Genomic DNA, 17,272 nt, shown 5'->3' on the forward strand with positions numbered 1-17,272 from the left:
ATTTTTAACCACGGACTTTGATTTCTGCTCCTAAAATTGGAATTGACATTTTATGTGAACAAAGAGATTCCATGCTAATATTTAAAATGCTAATATTAATATTTAATATTAAGAACATAAGAAGAGCCCTGCTGGATCAGGCCAAGGGCCTACCTAGTCCAACTTCCTGTAATTCACAGTGGTCCACCAGATGCCTCAGGGAGCACTCAAGACAACAAGATACAGGTATCCTGTTGCCACCCCCTTGCATCTGACATTCAGAGATAGGCCACCATTAAAACTCAGAGGCTGCATACAGTCATTATGGCAAGTAACTTGGGATGGACTTTTCCTCCACAAATCTGTCCAATCCTCTTTTAAAGATATCTAGGCTAGGTGCCATCACCACATCTTGTGGCAAGGAGTTCTATAGACTACTCAGCTGACTAAAAAAATATTTTATTTTGTCTGTTCTAACTCTTCTGCCAATCAATTTTAGTGGATATCCTCTGGGTTCTGGTGTAGTGCGAGAGGGTAAAGAACTTCCCTCTATCCACCCCATTCCTAATTTTATATGTCTCACAGCCCAATCCCATCCCCTTTCCCCACCAGTGCATCTAGTGTTGTGCTGCTGGAGAATTAAGCTGAATGCCATTTCCCTCTGAACCTTACATCCAGCTATAGCAATATTCCGAACATAACGTTTTGCTTCCTCCAGGTTCTCAGGAGTTGCTTTGATTAAGGTGTCCTTCCATTTGTGTACATCATTGCCAAACAGAACAAAATTCAAGTAGTCATCTTCCTTTATATCTTCTAATATTTTTAGCAGGGCATCCTTTGTCTAAAATAAAATAAATATAGGTTCAAATCATGGAAATCAGAGGACACCAATGAGGAAATGGATGCCTGAGGGCTGGTTTACACAGAGTATTCCCTACATGTAAGGAGCCTGGAGCTGGCCATGTGAATATCCCCAGTCACCTGTGGACAAAATCAGCATGAATCAGGCAACCCAGAGTTAACCAGGCAAATTTTTGTAACCATGGCAGCAGCACAATTCCCAGGTGCTATGATCATGGGATGAGAGGCTGTGCCTGCTTTAGTTAGGGTCAGACTGACTTTTCCTCATGTAAGCATATGTTTAGAGATGCTTTTAGAATTGTTTGAGCTTTTCCATACTCACATGTAGGGAAAAATTACTGTATGAACTTGCCTTAAAGTGGCTTATTCAGCCACGAAGCACTGCAGGTAACTTTGAAAAATGAATTTTAAAAAATTTGACAAGGGGAGGAAAGCTGGGTGTGACTAGCGATCCTGCACAACCCATGAGTAGATTTTTAGGTTATTACTTCTTACTATATAGATTTTATTGAGTTTTCCAGTTGTCATAATATTAATTCCACCTACAAATTGATGAAAAACAATATTTCCCACCTCCCACCTCCAAATTAACATGTCAAATGATCAATCCGCAAAATGATAGATATATACATACACTAATACACCCACACACCCCAAAAAACAAAATCAACCTTACATTGAGGAGTACCAGAATAGTTTCAGTTCTTAAGAATGGCTCTGCGTGGAAAGCTACTGGACTGAGGAGGGGAGCCCTGTGCTCATTTGGGCATGCAGTTCCCCATCAACCTATAAATGTACACATGGAAGCTTGCATCTGTGTGTGTTTACTGTTTAGCTATGAAAAAGAGCAACAAGGTACTTTCTCACAGGTCACTAAAGATCAAACCACACGTTACTTTAAACATGTAGTTTGAGCCTGTTGTGCATGTTTATTTAGACCCAAACAGCATATATAGGGTTGTGTAGGCAGGTGAACAGCAGCATAGGGGTGCCAGGCTGTAACTCTTCCCTCCCCTCCTCCACTTGTTCCAATCTGATTCATTTGCCGATCCTGATGGTTGTTCATTACTCTGGAAAACAGACTGACACCCTCTACTACCAATATAAGCAATCATGAGGGGCAGCAACATGGATTGCCCAATTTGTGTGCAATTCAGTTTTTTTTAAAAAGCGTGTTAGCCTTAAGTACATGCTTAATTTATGTTTTTATCTTGTTTTTTTTTTAATCATGCTTTTTAATTGTGTTTTTAATCAGTGTTGTAAGCTGCCTTGGGTCCCTTCGGGGAGAAAGGCGGGGCATAAATAAAGTAAATAATTAAATAAATAATTTATCATGTAGTTTGACATTTAAAATGCATTTAAGCCTCTCTTATACTACGTATTTATGTACATATTTATCAATGAAAGTATTACATTCAAATGATGGGAAATACAAAATCAGATTTAAATATAACATGTGAAAAACAGCCTCAGAAAAGAGAACAAACAGTATTAACCCAGTCTGACAAATTGTTGCCTGATAAATATTATCTGGAATGACCAGAGGAAAGAAAACAGATTGAACATATCTGTATTATTAACAGCCCAATCCTTTCCAAATTCCTGCCTGTGGGGCCAGTGCAGCCTCTTCTGTACCCAGGGTGGGAATATAGGCAGCCAGAGTTCTCCGTGAAGTAAGGGAACATTTGTTCCATTTGTTGAGCTCCAGGAGCCTCTATGGGTCTACTTGGAGCCCATACTGAAATTGCTGGCACAGAACCAACTGTTACCCTGCACATGCCCAATCTTGTCTGATCTTGGAAGCTAAGCAGGGCCAGGCCTGGTTAGTACTTGGATGGGAGACCGCCTAGGAATACCGGGTGCTGTAGGCTTATACCATAGTCTTTCGAGACTGAAGGTTGCCAACCAGAACCTAGTAGCCCCGTGTAGGGCTTTCAGCTAGAGTCAGGGGTTAGGATGCAGCGGAGGCCGCCCTGCTACCCCAGACCTGAACTGCCCTCCTCTCCACCCTCCCCTGCCCCAAAATACCCACCTCCTGCCCTGTTCTGCTCTCCCCCCCCCACCTGGTGTAGGATTACCCCGGTTGGTTAGCGCCACTCCAACCCCAGTAGAGGCCTGCCAGTGCAGGCCTCTCAGCTGGTGGCACTGGCCTTTGAGCTGTCAAACTGTGCCTTGTGGCTTGTTTGCAACATTGCCCATGCCTGTCCCACCAGCAGGCTTAGGGTTAGGCTGTAAAGTGTAGATCTAGGCTCTAAGCAACTACTTGATCCACAGAAGTATCCACCACTCTCTGCAGGCCATCCTGACTGAAAACCGCTCTGAGTGGAGAATTGTCCTCAATGCTGACTCAGCATTAACTGCACTTCAAGTTGACTTTAGAGTTTTTGGTTACCTGACTCAGTTTTCGTCCAGTCATCGAGATGCTGACATCTATTATAAAAACAATGTTCTTGGACAAATGTGTAATATTTTTTGGTGCAAAGAAGTGTACGAAGTATCCATTGACAATCTGAAAAATAAGCAGAAATATATGTCTGGAATTATATTATGATTGTATCCATGGTCAGATCAATTGGCATGACTCTGCTAATTGGGTACAGGGGCACTTTTTCAAGTGGTGCTCCCCTTATATTAGCAGGGGGAGGAGTAAGTGTCCCTCTTCACCCCAGCAGAGCATCTTTTCTAAGAGCAATTAGATGTTGTTCCTTCAGCAATTTTTTTTGGACTTGTAAACTCTTTTAGGACTGGGAACCATTTAGGGCACAATCCTAACCTCTTACGTCAGTGCTTTCCAGCACTGGCACAGCGGTGCCAATGGGACATGTGCTGCATCCTGCAGTTGGGTGTCACTCACAGAGGACTCCTCAAAGTAAGGGAATGTTTGTTCCCTTACTTCAGAGCTGCAGTGCCCTTATGTTTGTTAAGGTTATTTAGTGGGATGATTGGTGTAGGATCCCTGTTTTGTCCCAATGTGAGCAGATTGCAAGAAAAACAGCAAATACAGCAGAGTACTTTCAGCAGATGTATTGAGCAAGGGATAGCACAAGTAGAATAGTCAGTAAACAGTCCAAGAGTCAGCACGAAGAGCGGTCAGTCCAAGTATAACAAATCCAAATCGGTTTCCAACAATACACAGTCAAAGGTTCAGTCCATAAGTCAGTAATAACATATACATACAGTATCCAGCCTCCTCAGTCACTGGCAGCAGTTCCACAGTTATCTCCAACTCCCCTACTGCTGCACTGGAGGCTCCAGCAGACTAGCCTTATGTAGTCAGCTTAGCCAATCAGTGCTGGCTTGGTCACACCCAGGGCGTGTCAGTCCCAGGTGCCTGCTGATTCTGCCGACTCAGCAATCTACACCTGCTCCCTGAACCAACTTGTAAGCTGTGGTTCTGCTTCCCTCAGAACACAAAGCTAACAATGTTGGTGCTGTAAAGTGGGTTAGGATTGCACCCTAAGGTGATTACTGGGTGGGGGCACCTTCCTTATGAGGAAGTCAGTGACTAAGGGTACTGGAAAGCACTGACATAAGGGGTTAGATTGTGCCCTCAGTTAGTTGACCTTTTCTGTAAACCACTTTGTGAGCTTTTTGTTGAAAAGTGGTATATACATATTCTTCATCATGATCATCACAAATATTTTACTTTGCAAACACTAAGCTTTGTAAACATTAGAATTTACCTTACTGCCGAAATTCATCATAAATCTGATAAAATCACTGAGAACAACCAAGCAAAATTACATACAGATAAGCATCTAGAATTTGCCAGCTATAACTGTAGCTGACAAAAAGAAAAATTAAGTTTGGATCATTGATACTGCAGTCCCAGGAGATTGAAGATAAAGAACATGAGAAGATCACAAGATAGACCTGCCAGTAGAACTTGAGCATGTCTGGGAGAAGAAGGACAATAGTCACTGGAGCCCTTGGAGCAGTGCCTAGAAGTCTGAAGAAACACCTCAACATTCTTGGCCTTGAGCAAATTACACCAGCTTAGCTTCAGAAAACAACCTTGCTTGGAACAGCAAGAATCCTACAACCATATCTCTGATTCCCTGGATCTTTGCTAGATCCCAAATTGCAGAATATATTCAGCCCAGCAGAGACTGTGATGAACAAGAACAATAATTCAGGTCAGCAACATGTACCTGTATGTTTCCTGGGGATTCTCTGTTCACATCATACGTTATGACAAAATCTCCATTCATCGGAACTGCTGAACAATTTACACAGGCTTGTTGTTGCTCAATGGTGGGCTTGAAAGACACACTGCCCTGAAAGCACATAGCATCCATCACTCATCACTAGATTGTAACATAACAAATTGCAAGCAGGCCTCCATATCCATGGATCTGGTATTCACAGATCCAACTATCTGTGGATCCGGGGGACCCATTAGGTTTACCTTTTATTTTTGTAATCATGCTGCAAACGTGAGTGAATCTTGCTTTACTTTCTTGTTTAAACTGAAGAACAGAGCCTAAAGTTAACTAGCCTGAACACTAGAGGGCACTAACTGAATGTTAACAGGAAGTTCCTGCTTCCACAATGCTCAGTGTCCTTTCTGCAGTGTTCAGGCTCATTGCCAACAATTGCCTGTTCTTCAGTTTAAAAAAGAAAGTAAAGCAAGATTCATTCACATGACAGCAAAAATAAAAGGTAAACTTAATGGGCACATGGGGGGTACTATTTTTGTAGCATTCGTTGCCAGTATGGCGGGGAGTCCAGAACCACACTCCCATGGATATCAGGGCACGCCTGTGTTACCAAACACAGAACACTGAGGGTGCAGTCAGTTGAGATTATTGTGAAAACTGAGCAGGACACTGCAACATTTTCAGAAAGAACTGTTTCCCCTTTACATGCTGCGCAGCTCATCAGATTGGAATACACATTGGAAGTGCTATGTGGAAAACACATTAATGTGCAGTGTGGTTCCAGATTCTTGGGTGCAAAGAAAGCTGTGCTAGGCTGACACATCCTGTGGTTTTGTAAGTAGCAGAGGAAGAAGGCAATGAATCGTGGAAATAAGTTAAAAGAATGTGGCCCCAATCCTAACAAACCTTCCAGCACTGACATTAGCTGTGCCAATGGGGCATGTACTGCATCCTGCAGTTGGGTGGCAGTCATGCAGGATTCCTCAAGATAAGAAAATGCTTGTTCCCTTACCTTGGAGCTGCATTGCCCTTACCTCAGCGCTGGAAAGTTGGTTAGGATTGTGCCCTGTGTTGTATAATGTGTTCTGTTCCCATCAATGCCCAGTACATTTAGATCAATATGTGCTTTGGAACTGTCTCTGTGTATCATTATAAAAGAGAAATGGACAGCCCAACGCTATTCCAGACTGGCCTGTCAGCACAGCTATTTACAACAGCAGAAGAGACTTCTGCTGTTGTAAAATGGTTACCAAAGGAATGCACAGCACTCTGTTGGCAGCTGTTTTGGCAGTGCTGCTGCAAGAGGTGACAGCACTGCCAAGACATCGCTGGACCTGCCTGGATCTGCTGGAGCAGCTAAGGCAGCAGTGGGGGTGGGGAGGAGCAAAACGGGGCAGGGAGGCTGCAGTGATTGGCACCAGATCCTACTTTTTTGCAGCCTCACTGCCCCCTTCCTCTTCTCAGATTCATACAGGTTCAAGGATAACCATTCTGGACTGGGAGTCTTATTAAGAGGTAAGGGGATTTAAATTCCCATTTCCCTGTGAAGTCTCCCGATCCACCCCTGTCACAGGATACACTGTGTGCCTTTTCTGCGTGGCTGCACTAGCAGGGGGCAGGGATGATAGGTTTGGGTGGTAAGTCCCTCATTCTGTATAAAATTACTACCAGATATACCTTTTTTCCTGTGAACGACTTTTGTATGGCTGGCAACAAGTCATTGGTGATGAATGTTGCTTCTGCATCCAGAGAGCTGATACCCTGAGGCTCAAAGATGTTGGCCTGTATCTGAAATGTGAAATTGAAACATGGTGTCACTGACAAATGGCTGAACTAAAAGACAATCAGGCAAATGCATGTATATAAGTATGTATAAGATAGCAGCTCATAGAATGCAATAGATATAACTAGGGTGGGACGAGTGGGGCACGTGCTCTGGGCACAAAAATAACAAAGATGCCAAAATGTTAAAATATGAGGTGGGGTGGTTGTCTGCAACCCAGAGAATCAATTTCTGCTTCTTTTTACAATTGCTGCAATTTATATTGTATTTGATGATTTGCGATAGTTGCCCAAATTTGTATTCAAATGCGGCAGTTGGAGACCACACATGTAAAGCCCCACCCACCTCTTGAGACTGGGAGAAAGTGGTGGGTTTCAGCTTTTTCACTGAATTGAGAGTCTCTTGCAGGCATTGAACTGGCCAGATATATTGGAAATGCACTGCACACACACACTGGATATCACTGCAATAAATGCAATAATCTTTAAATGTCTTTAAGCTTTAAATGCAATAATTTTTAAATTTACATCTTTAAATAATCTTTAAAATAGTAAGCGACAACTATTGCTATAAAATCTGGAATACCAAATTTATTCTAAATACTGTAAGGTTTACAGTAAGCCTTACAATGTAAGCATTTCAATGACTAAATTCAAAAATGTGTGCCTCTTTAAATGAAAAGGAGATACAGTGTCATATTTTAAAGGTATTTTAATATTGCCAGTTACAGGAGTGGGAGGTGCCTTTGGTGCTAATTTCCCTTGTTATGGCACTGCAGAATGAACATTTCTAAAACTTTCTTAGAATCACAATGTTACTTTGCAGTTGGCCGCTTTACTTAGGGTTTAGCAATATGCAGCATCTCTCATTCATCTTCTTTCACACAGTTCTTTCAGCTTCTATCGGTTTTTAAACCTCCTCCAGGCAGGAGGTCTGGTCTAGAGGGTAGAGCCTCTGTTTGCCTGAAGATAACATCTGCAGGTCACCAGTTCGAGGCCACCGGCACCGTGAATGGCGAGACCTTGAAGCAGCTGACAAGCTGAGCCGAGTTATTCCAACTGCTCTTTGGTCTGAGCGAAAAGCATCTTGGCTGCCCTCCATGTGAGAGATGAAGGAGCTGCTTGTCAGCTTGCGTGGAAGGAAACTGGAGGCCAGAATGTGATACCAGATCAGAAAGATCCATCTGAAATGTTGTGGTTCTTGAAAGATAGAACCTTTCTTCAATTGTAAAAATCCCTACAGGGATTTAGAACAGCCTGCCCATGTAAACCGCCTTGAATAAAGTCTGAGGAGAAATTTGACGACCAAGAAAGGCGGTATATAAATACTTGTATTATTATTGTTATTATTATTATTATTCAAGTTATTTCTGAATTGCAGCAGATTTCTATTGTACTGAATGCAATTGAATATGCTTGGTACATTACCTCAAATTCTCTGACAAATTGCTTTGGGTTCACTTTTAAAAACAATTCATACTTTCCAAAATGTCGTTTCAGGAACTCCTCATAAATCAGTTCAAAAGTGACTTTGCTGGCTGCTGCAATGTTGACAGAAACGCTGAATTTTTCCGTTTTTCTCCCAGAGGCCCTTCAAATGTTGAACAAATGTTATTAAAAGATAGGAAAAGCACCACTGCAAATGTGCCATTGTTCCATACATGTCTTTATTGTTATTCTTAATGAATGTTTATTAACTGATAAATCATCCCTAATATCATAATTTTACCACAACTACGGCTGGTGAAATTTATCCTTCTGCAGAATGCTAGAATAGGCTTGCAGGCACTACCCAACATCCTCCTCCAGCTTCATCATACGTTTCAATATTTTGATCTGGCAGCCATATAATGTCAAGGGACCAAGACAGGGATGCTAAGGGAAGACATGTCAAGCTCAGGCTCAAGAAGAATTTAGAAGTTCAAAAAGGCTACCTTGGAAGAGATCTGAGGTAATCCAAGCCATGGTGTTTTTTGGAGAAGTTTGTAAGATTTCTCTCTGATCCCCATCAGCTCTCTGTTTCCCAGGAACCCTCCCTGACAACCATAACCTCAAACAGTGTCGGACCTGCCATTAAGTGAAAGGGGCAAATGCCATGGGCGTGGAGACTTACATGCCTCTAGAATCACATGGAAGCCTCACTGAGAACATAAGAACAGCCCCACTGGATCAGGCCATAGGCCCATCTAGTCCAGCTTCCTGTATCTCACAACAGCCCACCAAATGCCCCAGGGAGCACACCAGGTAATAAGAGACCTGCATTCTGGTGCCCTCCCTTGCATTGGCATTCTGACATAGCCCATTTTTAAAATCAGGAGGTTAATGATCAGGAGGTTAATGAGGCTCCTGAGGCGGTTGGAAACTGTGTTTCTGGTTTGCTAGAAGTACAATTTAAGAGTGTGGGGAAGCTTCCTGAGGTGTTGTGGAGCTGCACAAGGCTCCGTTTTGCTCCAGATGGGTGGGAGGGTGGATTTGCATATGGAGGGTGGCATCCCGCAGGGGGGCACCGTGAACCTTTGCCCTGGGGCAGTGGCGTAGCTTGGTCATTTGACACCCAGGGCCCATACATTTTTGTCACCCCATATGACACAATTATTTAATTATTAATTAATTGTTAATTAATTCATTATATTAATTATTAATTCATTCATTCACATTTTTATACCACCCTTCCTCTAAGCAGCTTAGGATGGTGTACAATTGCACAAAATCTCCCCAATTGCCTAAAAGCCAGCCCTGGATCCTTGTATTTATCTATAGATTTCGAACTCACCGTCAAAATAAAATAAGCTCTATACTTAGCCTCTATACTACTATGCATATTTCCTACATCAGAATAAGGAAGTGTTTCATGCTCACTTTACTAGACCTGCAGTTTGTCCTCTTGAAACTGCCTGCTGATATTGTTGTTGGGCGGCTTCTTTTTCTTTTATGACTCCAGGGTAGGCAACACCATCAATTATCCTGCAGAAGAAAAGATTAGTACTGTCCACTTAGCATAGCCAGTTGTCTTCATTAAGTAGTGTAGCCACATTGCTAGGCGGAGCCATAGCCAGTGCTAATGAGGCATGGTGAAGTGACAGCCTCAGGTTGCAGGCTGGCACCTCACCACTCTAGCACGTCCTCCCTGCCATTTGCCTTTTCAAAAGCCAGAATGCACAAGTAGGAGCAGCAACACTGCCACTAATGTCAAGTAAAAGAAGAAGGGAGAAAACACCAGTGGCAGCACTAGGGTTTGTGTCACCTGGTGAGGGAGGCCAGTGTGTTACCCCCATGATGGACCTCCTCCCATGCAGTAGGTGGGGGGTGGTGGGGGTGGTGATGCCCCATTGCCCTGCCCCTGTTGGTTTTTTGGCTATAACATTTGATCGAATAGAGACATTTCAATATGGTTTATTTCATTGCATTCTGCATGAAATTATGTATCAAATGATTTTAAACATTTTAACCAGTAGTGGTGATGATGTTCCAGTCCTGAATAGGAAGCAGAAGGAGAGACACTTTTGTTGCCATCCATATCTATTTTGGGCAAATCTATTTTTGTGGGAAGTTTGGGATATCAAGCATGATGTGAATGTGTGTTTGTGTGGAGAGGAGGGGCTTAGTTATGTGTCAAGGAATTTTCTTTTTGTTATATCTAGCACCCCCCCTCAAGTGTCCATTGTGCTATAAATTTGTGGTTAGTGGGTGCCCCCATGGGATTCCCTTTCATTAACAGAGGGTCCCACAACCAGGTTTGATGCTTACCCCCCAAATGGTCCAACTTTGGTTCCAGTTAGCCTTAATGACCAAAGCCACAACCCCAGCATACTAAGGACTCTACTAAGAGAAGGGCACTAAGATGTTACACCTCCTTTCAAGTCATTACTGGCCAGTCATCCTCTAATATAGTGGTTCCGAAACAGGTGGATTACAACCCACCAAGGGAGTTGGAAGAGGAAAAACAGAAAGAAACCAAAAAACTTCCAGTTTTCATCCCGAAACAGGAAGTGGGTTTTTTTTCTTTTGCTTTTACACCATTTTCAAATGTTTGGGAGGGCTGTCGGCCAGGGTGTCACAGGCTCCTCAGACCCTCTGGTGAGCCATAGCAACCTCCAGGTAATTGAAAAAAATTCTTTCCTGTTCAGTACAGTACAGTCATGGCAATTGCTTTGCTCCCCCACCCCCCACCCTGGTAGGTAGAACTTTGGGAACCACTGCTCTAATACTAGTACTCTGGCATCACTCACAACTCAGTTCAGAGACTAAACTCTACCCACATAGTAAAACTGGTGATGAAGGCAGTCTTGGGGAGCTCTATATCAAAGATGGCTTCCTTGGACACATTGGCACGATTGACAGCTCGACTGGTGATGACATTGCGGGAAAACCGAGAAGTAACTTTGCAGTCAATTTTCAGGCTGTAGATATCTATGCCATCAACATTCTGGAAAGAAAGTAACCAGAAACTAATCACTACTATTTGAGGGGATGGGGAAACCCTCCTTAATCTGTAAGGTTCGTATAAATTAAGCCTAATCACAGTATGAATAGGGTGACCAGATTTTCAAAACCAAAGAATCAGTGAGGTGGTACCTTCAGCCAGAAACAAGAGATTGGGTTTTGCCGAGCTGCCTTTCCAGCATGACTGACTGAGAATGTTGATTTGCAGTGCTCACATTACATGTCTTTCTGACCCTTTCCCAATGGGAAGACTCTTCTGTAAACTGCTTTGTGAACTTTTTGTTGAAAAGTGGTATATAAATACTGTTGTTAATAATAATAATAATAATAATAATAATAATAATAATAATAATAATAATAATAATAATAATAATAATATGTACACACACCTAAACATCTGTGTATGTGCGGGGGGGGGGGGTAAATGAGTAGCCAATAATTTCTGCCAAAGGAATGCTGGATGGATTAAAATAATCTAATCAATTCAAAATAGCAGCGCAAGAAAACAAAGTGGCTTCTCACATTCTCTTCCTTTCTCTCTCCCCTTCTTTGTTCATGCAGGGTTTCAAGGTGTACTGCCAGCCAAGTAAGGTGGAAAACCTTGCTAGACGAATGGACCAATAATCAAATTAAACATAAAGCAGCTTCCTTAGTTCAGTGGCTGAGCACCTGCTTTGCATACAGAATGTCCCAGGTTCAATCCTTGGTATCTCTGCAAATAGATCTGGGAAAGACACCCATCTGAAGCCCTGAAGAGCCACTGCCTGAGCTCAGGCAATTCCAAGCTAGATAGACCAAGCATCTGACTCAGTAGAAAGCCGCTTTCTCTGTTGCTATGCATCCACTCACTTCAATGGGGCCGTGTGCATAAGAACATAAGAAGAGCCCTGCTGGATCAGGCCAGAGGCCCATCTAGTCCAGCTTCCTGTATCTCACGGTGGCCCACCAAATGCCCCAGGTAGAACACAAGACAACAGACACAACCTGTGTCCTGGTGCCCTCCCCTGGATCTGGCAATCAGAGGCAGCCTGCCTCTAAAACCAAGAGCTTGCACATACCTACTATGACGTGTAACCCTTAACAGATTATCCTGTACATGTTTATTCAGAAGTAAGTCCCTATGTGTTCAGTGGAACTTACTCCCAGGAAAGCATGTATAGGACTGCAGCCTCAAAAGAGGAAGGTGCCCATCAGTTTTTCAAAAGAAATGGATTCTCAAAAGAGCATAAATCAGTGGTTCCCAAACTGTCAGTCGCAACCTGATTTTTGGTGGGTTGCCAATGGGTGATGGAAAGATCAGATAACTAAGGGCGCAGTCCTAACCCCTTATGTCAGAACTTTCCATTGCCATAGCAGTGCCAATGGGACATGTGCTGCATCCTGCAGTTGGGTGTCACTCACGGAGGCCTTCTCAAAATAAGGGAATGTTTGTTACCTCAGAGCTGCATTGCCCTTATGTCAGTGCTGGAAAGGGGTTAGGATTGTGCCCTAATTGTCTCAAGCCTTGAGGCTATTGAAAAATCAGATATTGTAGCTGCTGAAGTTCCTGCAAGAAGCTGAGCTCCTGCAGTTTGTAAGCATGTGTAAATATGCAGAGATAAAGTTTGAGGGTCTTTTTCTGGTTATTATTACAGTACTTAAATATAAATAAAATATTATTTCTTTCTAGATCTCCTTTTTTAGAAGTCTGGTAAACCTTGGTGAATCCCAATAGAGTGTCACTTTAAAAAGTGGGTCCTGGTGTTGGGAACCACTGGCATAGATGTTCTAATCAGTAGCAACTCCCATTTAGTTCACTGGGACTTACTCTCAGATAACAGCCTTTGGCCACAATCCTAGCCAAACTTTCCTGGGAGTAAGCCCTATTGACTATAATTGGGCTTACTTCTGAGTAGACATGCATAGGATTGGGCTCAATATAATCACAACTCCATTCAGGATGCAAAACAAATCCACAAATCCATCACAATATAATCACAAATCCATTCAGGATTTAAGATATTCAGTAAACAGCAGGGGGTATAGAGGAGAGGATGGTTTAAATGGGGATGACTCTTCACAGGACAGATTAGGACATTGCGAGAACACACACAGCTGAACCAAATGACCATTTTCCCTAATCTCCTCCAGCAGAGTTCAAGGTAGATTTTCCAATCACTAGTTATTGATTTAACACAATTTCTACATGTTCTTTGCCCTGTTCCTATTTTATTTGGCAAATGAAGAAAATATGCTGGGAAATATTTGTTTTCCCAACAATGGCTTGCGCTAGATCAACACTTGCATTCTCAATAACTTCTATATTTTGTTTTTACAATATTTAGGAAAGTACTTATGGATTCCCACTGATTGCAGATGAAAACAAATCCACTTTTTTTTTTCATGTGTGAAACATTCACCACATACAAAAACAACCTGAACTTTTCCTAGTTCTAGAATATTCCCTCTTTATCTTTCTTATCCTCAACAGACTTTTTTTTCTTATACTTTCTTTTCCTCTATCTTATCTTTCTTTACCCTCAACAGACTTTTTCAACTGTGAAATCTCAGATATGAAATGCCCTCCTCAGAGAAAGTAACCTTTGATGCCTTTTCAGTTCAAAGGAAATAATCCCCTTCCAACAGTTTTAACGAGCAGATATAAAGTTTTATTCCTGGTTTTAGTTGCTTTTACAGTCTTGACTGGTTGTTTTGCTTTTGTTTGGGGGGGGGGGGGGTTGGTGCTATGACTGTGGTTTCTACTTTTTTTTGCTGTTAACAGGGTTTTGTTGTATTTTTATTGTTTTGCACACCTCCAGTGGCAGACCTGCCATTAAGTGAAAGGGGCAAATGCCCTGGGCGTGGAGTCTCACATGCCGCTAGGACTGCGTGGAAACCTGACTGAGGCACCCGACGTGGTCGGAAACTGTGCTTCTGGTTTGCCAGAAACACAGTTTAAGAGTGCAGGAAAGCCTCAGGAGGCTTCCCCAATGTGTCCTGGAGTTGCACAAGGCTCCATTTCACTCTAGCTGAGTGTGGGGGGGGGTGGATTTGTATGTGGGGGGTGGCAGCATCCCATGGATGGCACCATTGCAGAACTTTGCCTTAGGGCGCATGGCTGGGGAGGTCCGCCACTGCACACTACCCTGTTGTCTTGTACCAGATGGTACCAGTGGCCTATAAAATAACTAAACAATATATCTATACAGGTCCAGCCTATTTATACATGGATTTTTTATATACAGATTTGACTCAACATGAATGGCCCCTGCAAATGAGAAGGAATGTGCTGATCCCTAGAGAACGGGGAAAATGCACCCCTTTAAAATCAGTTTAAAAATGAACAGTTCTTTAACAATAGCCTCCTTAATGAGAGAGAGAGGGCAGCTGGCTGACAGTCCATCAATCCTTCTCTCTCCAGCGGACCCCTCCCTTCCCCCTGAGCACATGAAAGAAAGGTGATAGCTTTGCATTGGTGAAAGGAGGGACTGAGTGAAGCACTTGGAGGATGACAGATTGATGGATTGTTTTCTTAATGACTCTTATCTTAGAGTCAAAAGGTCAGCAAAGCTGTTTTTAAATCACTGCAGCAAAGAAACTTTGTTTTTTAAATTGATTTGCTATAGTGCGTTTTTTGCCATCCATGTGAGTGCTTGGAACGGAACCTACGCAAATAATTAGTCTCAACCTGTATATATTTACTAAGACTGTCTGTTCCCAGAGGGTAGAGAGAAAGGATGCTACCTGGAAGAGGAATGATCTTGAGGCTTTTTAATCACAGATTCACACACTGACTTCCTATATTGTACAGAGGCACTGCTGTGGATATTCTTACATCGTATCATACACAGTTCTATTTGCATGCATATGAATTTCTCCATAGAATTAGTTAGGTAATGTGTTGGCTCACATGTAGGTGGTGGATATGTGACTCTTCAACCAACTGGAAGCCAGAGGTATTACATGTACCTCAGCTCAGTACCAAACAATAATTAATTGACAATTGTTAGTGGAACAGAATATAAATGCTGCTTCCTTATGTGAGCTGTGGATCTGTTGCAGGTGTGGGGAGCTCTGAATGCATCCTGGTACTCCCACAAGCTTGGAAAGGTCAGGATCTTAGCTGAAGTTCAGAACTGGGAAGTTCAGGTTCAGCTGAGGATGCAGAAATGGGTTTCCCAATAATATGGTTATAGGAAATCGGTTTCCATAATATGGCTATTCATATTAGATCACCTTGGATTTCTTAAATGCAGAATATTGACTTTCTGGCAGCCTCCAAGTAATGACTGGCCTGAGACTGAACAAGAGGGGATTAGCAAATGTGAATGACCCAAGAAGTTGTCTGAAGGGGCACTTTTGAAGTCAAAGTGACTTAGGGCCCAATCCTATCCAACACGCACCAGCTCACCATTGGTGCGCACTGTTGCAAATGTGCCGTAAAGCAGGTTTGGCGTGAGCCCACGCTGATCCGGTGCTGGATGCTGGCAACTGCCTGGTGCTCCTTGTGAGCCCCAGGTGGCAGAGTGGTGAGTGGGAGGGTGGGGGGAGATGTTCTGACGTGGGAGGAAGGTGTGGCAGGGAAGGGAGCAGGACGGGAGGGGGCGGGACTGGCAGAGTTGAGCTCTACCAGATCTGAAGTCTCGCATCAGGCCTCCCAGCCTGCCATGGGACTACTTTACTCTGCACTGGCTAAATAGCCGGCACAGAGTCAAATAGCCCCATTGCTGGGCTGCTTCCCTTACTCAGGGGAAGGGGACAAATGTCCCCTTCTCCCAAGGAGGTGGCAGGAGCTGCCCATGGCTGCCTGATGTCCATCGGATGCATCTGCAGTCATTTCGGTGCCACTGCAGCCTTGAGCACCAGGCAGCTCAGGATTGGGCTGTTATTCCCCTCTCTTGAGCAGTGAGAGAGATAATGTCAGCATATGCTGGTAGGTTCTGGACGAGGCAGAGAGAGTTGCGATTCCATCTTGGGGAAGCTGAAGAGTAGAAGCTGAGATAAAGAGCTGACAACAAGCAGCTGCAGACATTCCTAGAAAACAGGCGTAGCTTGATTGCTTGCAGATGTGTACTACTTACCTACCTCTATCCAAATGCTCAAACCTATGAATATGTGCAGAGAAACGTTGCAGGGGCACAGCACTGTCTGGGTTCTGGTTTCCTTTGGAGGAGAGAGTACTGGAGCCCTGCTGTGCCCCTTAAACTTTTCTCCCTTGGGGGGAATGAGGTGCAGGCAAATAACAATAATAAAGACAAATTTTGCTCTTGAGTTTACTGAACTGTGGGCTATACTTATGACTGAGGCAACAACTGAAGCTCATGAACGAGAATACTTACAACAGCTGCAACATCTCTTTTCTGTAATGAAAAGACAAAGAAAACACCTCATTATTGTAAGAATTTGGAAATTTGTTCATACTATTACATAAGAAGCATAAGAACAGCCCCACTGGATCAGGCCATAGGCCCATCTAGTCCAGCTTCCTGTATCTCACAGCAGCCCACCAAATGCCCCAGGGAGCACACCAGGTAACAAGAGACCTCATCCTGGTGCCCTCCCTTGCATCTGGCATTCTGACATAACCCATTTCTAAAATCAGGAGGTTGCACATACATATCATGGTTTGTAACCCATAATGGATATTTCTTCCAGAAACTTGTCCAATCCCCTTTTAAAGGCATCCAGGCCAGATGCCATCACCACATCCTGCGGCAAGGAGTTCCACAGACCGACCACACGCTGAGTAAAAGAAATATTTTCTTTTGTCTGTGCTATCCCTCCCAACACTCAATTTTAGTGGATGTCCCCTGGTTCTGGTGTTATGTGAGAGTGTAAAGAGCATCTCTCTATCCACTTTATCCTTCCCATGCATAATTTTGTATGTCTCAAACATGTCCCCGCTCAGGCGTCTCCTTTCTAGACTGAAGAGGCCCAAACGCCGTAGCCTTTCCTCATAAGGAACGTGCCCCAGCCCTGTAATCATCTTAGTTGCTCTCTTTTGCACCTTTTCCATTTCCACTATGTCCTTTTTGAGATATGGTGACCAGAACTGGACACAATACTCC

At 43.3% G+C, this 17,272-nt stretch overlaps 1 protein-coding gene across 1 annotated transcript in view; it reads right to left on the reverse strand.

Moving 5' to 3' along the window:
• LOC136638931 (inter-alpha-trypsin inhibitor heavy chain H3-like) overlaps positions 1 to 17,272 on the reverse strand; it is a 40,842-nt gene that overhangs the window by 17,997 nt on the left and 5,573 nt on the right. Inside the window, exons 3-10 of the mRNA XM_066612960.1 lie at positions 16,544 to 16,564; positions 11,042 to 11,208; positions 9,642 to 9,746; positions 8,211 to 8,373; positions 6,678 to 6,788; positions 4,992 to 5,117; positions 3,233 to 3,349; positions 652 to 820 (exon numbers count right to left, since the gene is read on the reverse strand). Of these exons, the coding sequence (XP_066469057.1) occupies positions 652 to 820; positions 3,233 to 3,349; positions 4,992 to 5,117; positions 6,678 to 6,788; positions 8,211 to 8,373; positions 9,642 to 9,746; positions 11,042 to 11,208; positions 16,544 to 16,564 (979 nt within the window). The remainder of the gene's footprint in view (positions 1 to 651; positions 821 to 3,232; positions 3,350 to 4,991; positions 5,118 to 6,677; positions 6,789 to 8,210; positions 8,374 to 9,641; positions 9,747 to 11,041; positions 11,209 to 16,543; positions 16,565 to 17,272) is intronic.

This window comes from Tiliqua scincoides, chromosome 2 (assembly GCF_035046505.1).
Source record: "Tiliqua scincoides isolate rTilSci1 chromosome 2, rTilSci1.hap2, whole genome shotgun sequence".
NCBI lineage: Eukaryota > Metazoa > Chordata > Lepidosauria > Squamata > Scincidae > Tiliqua > Tiliqua scincoides.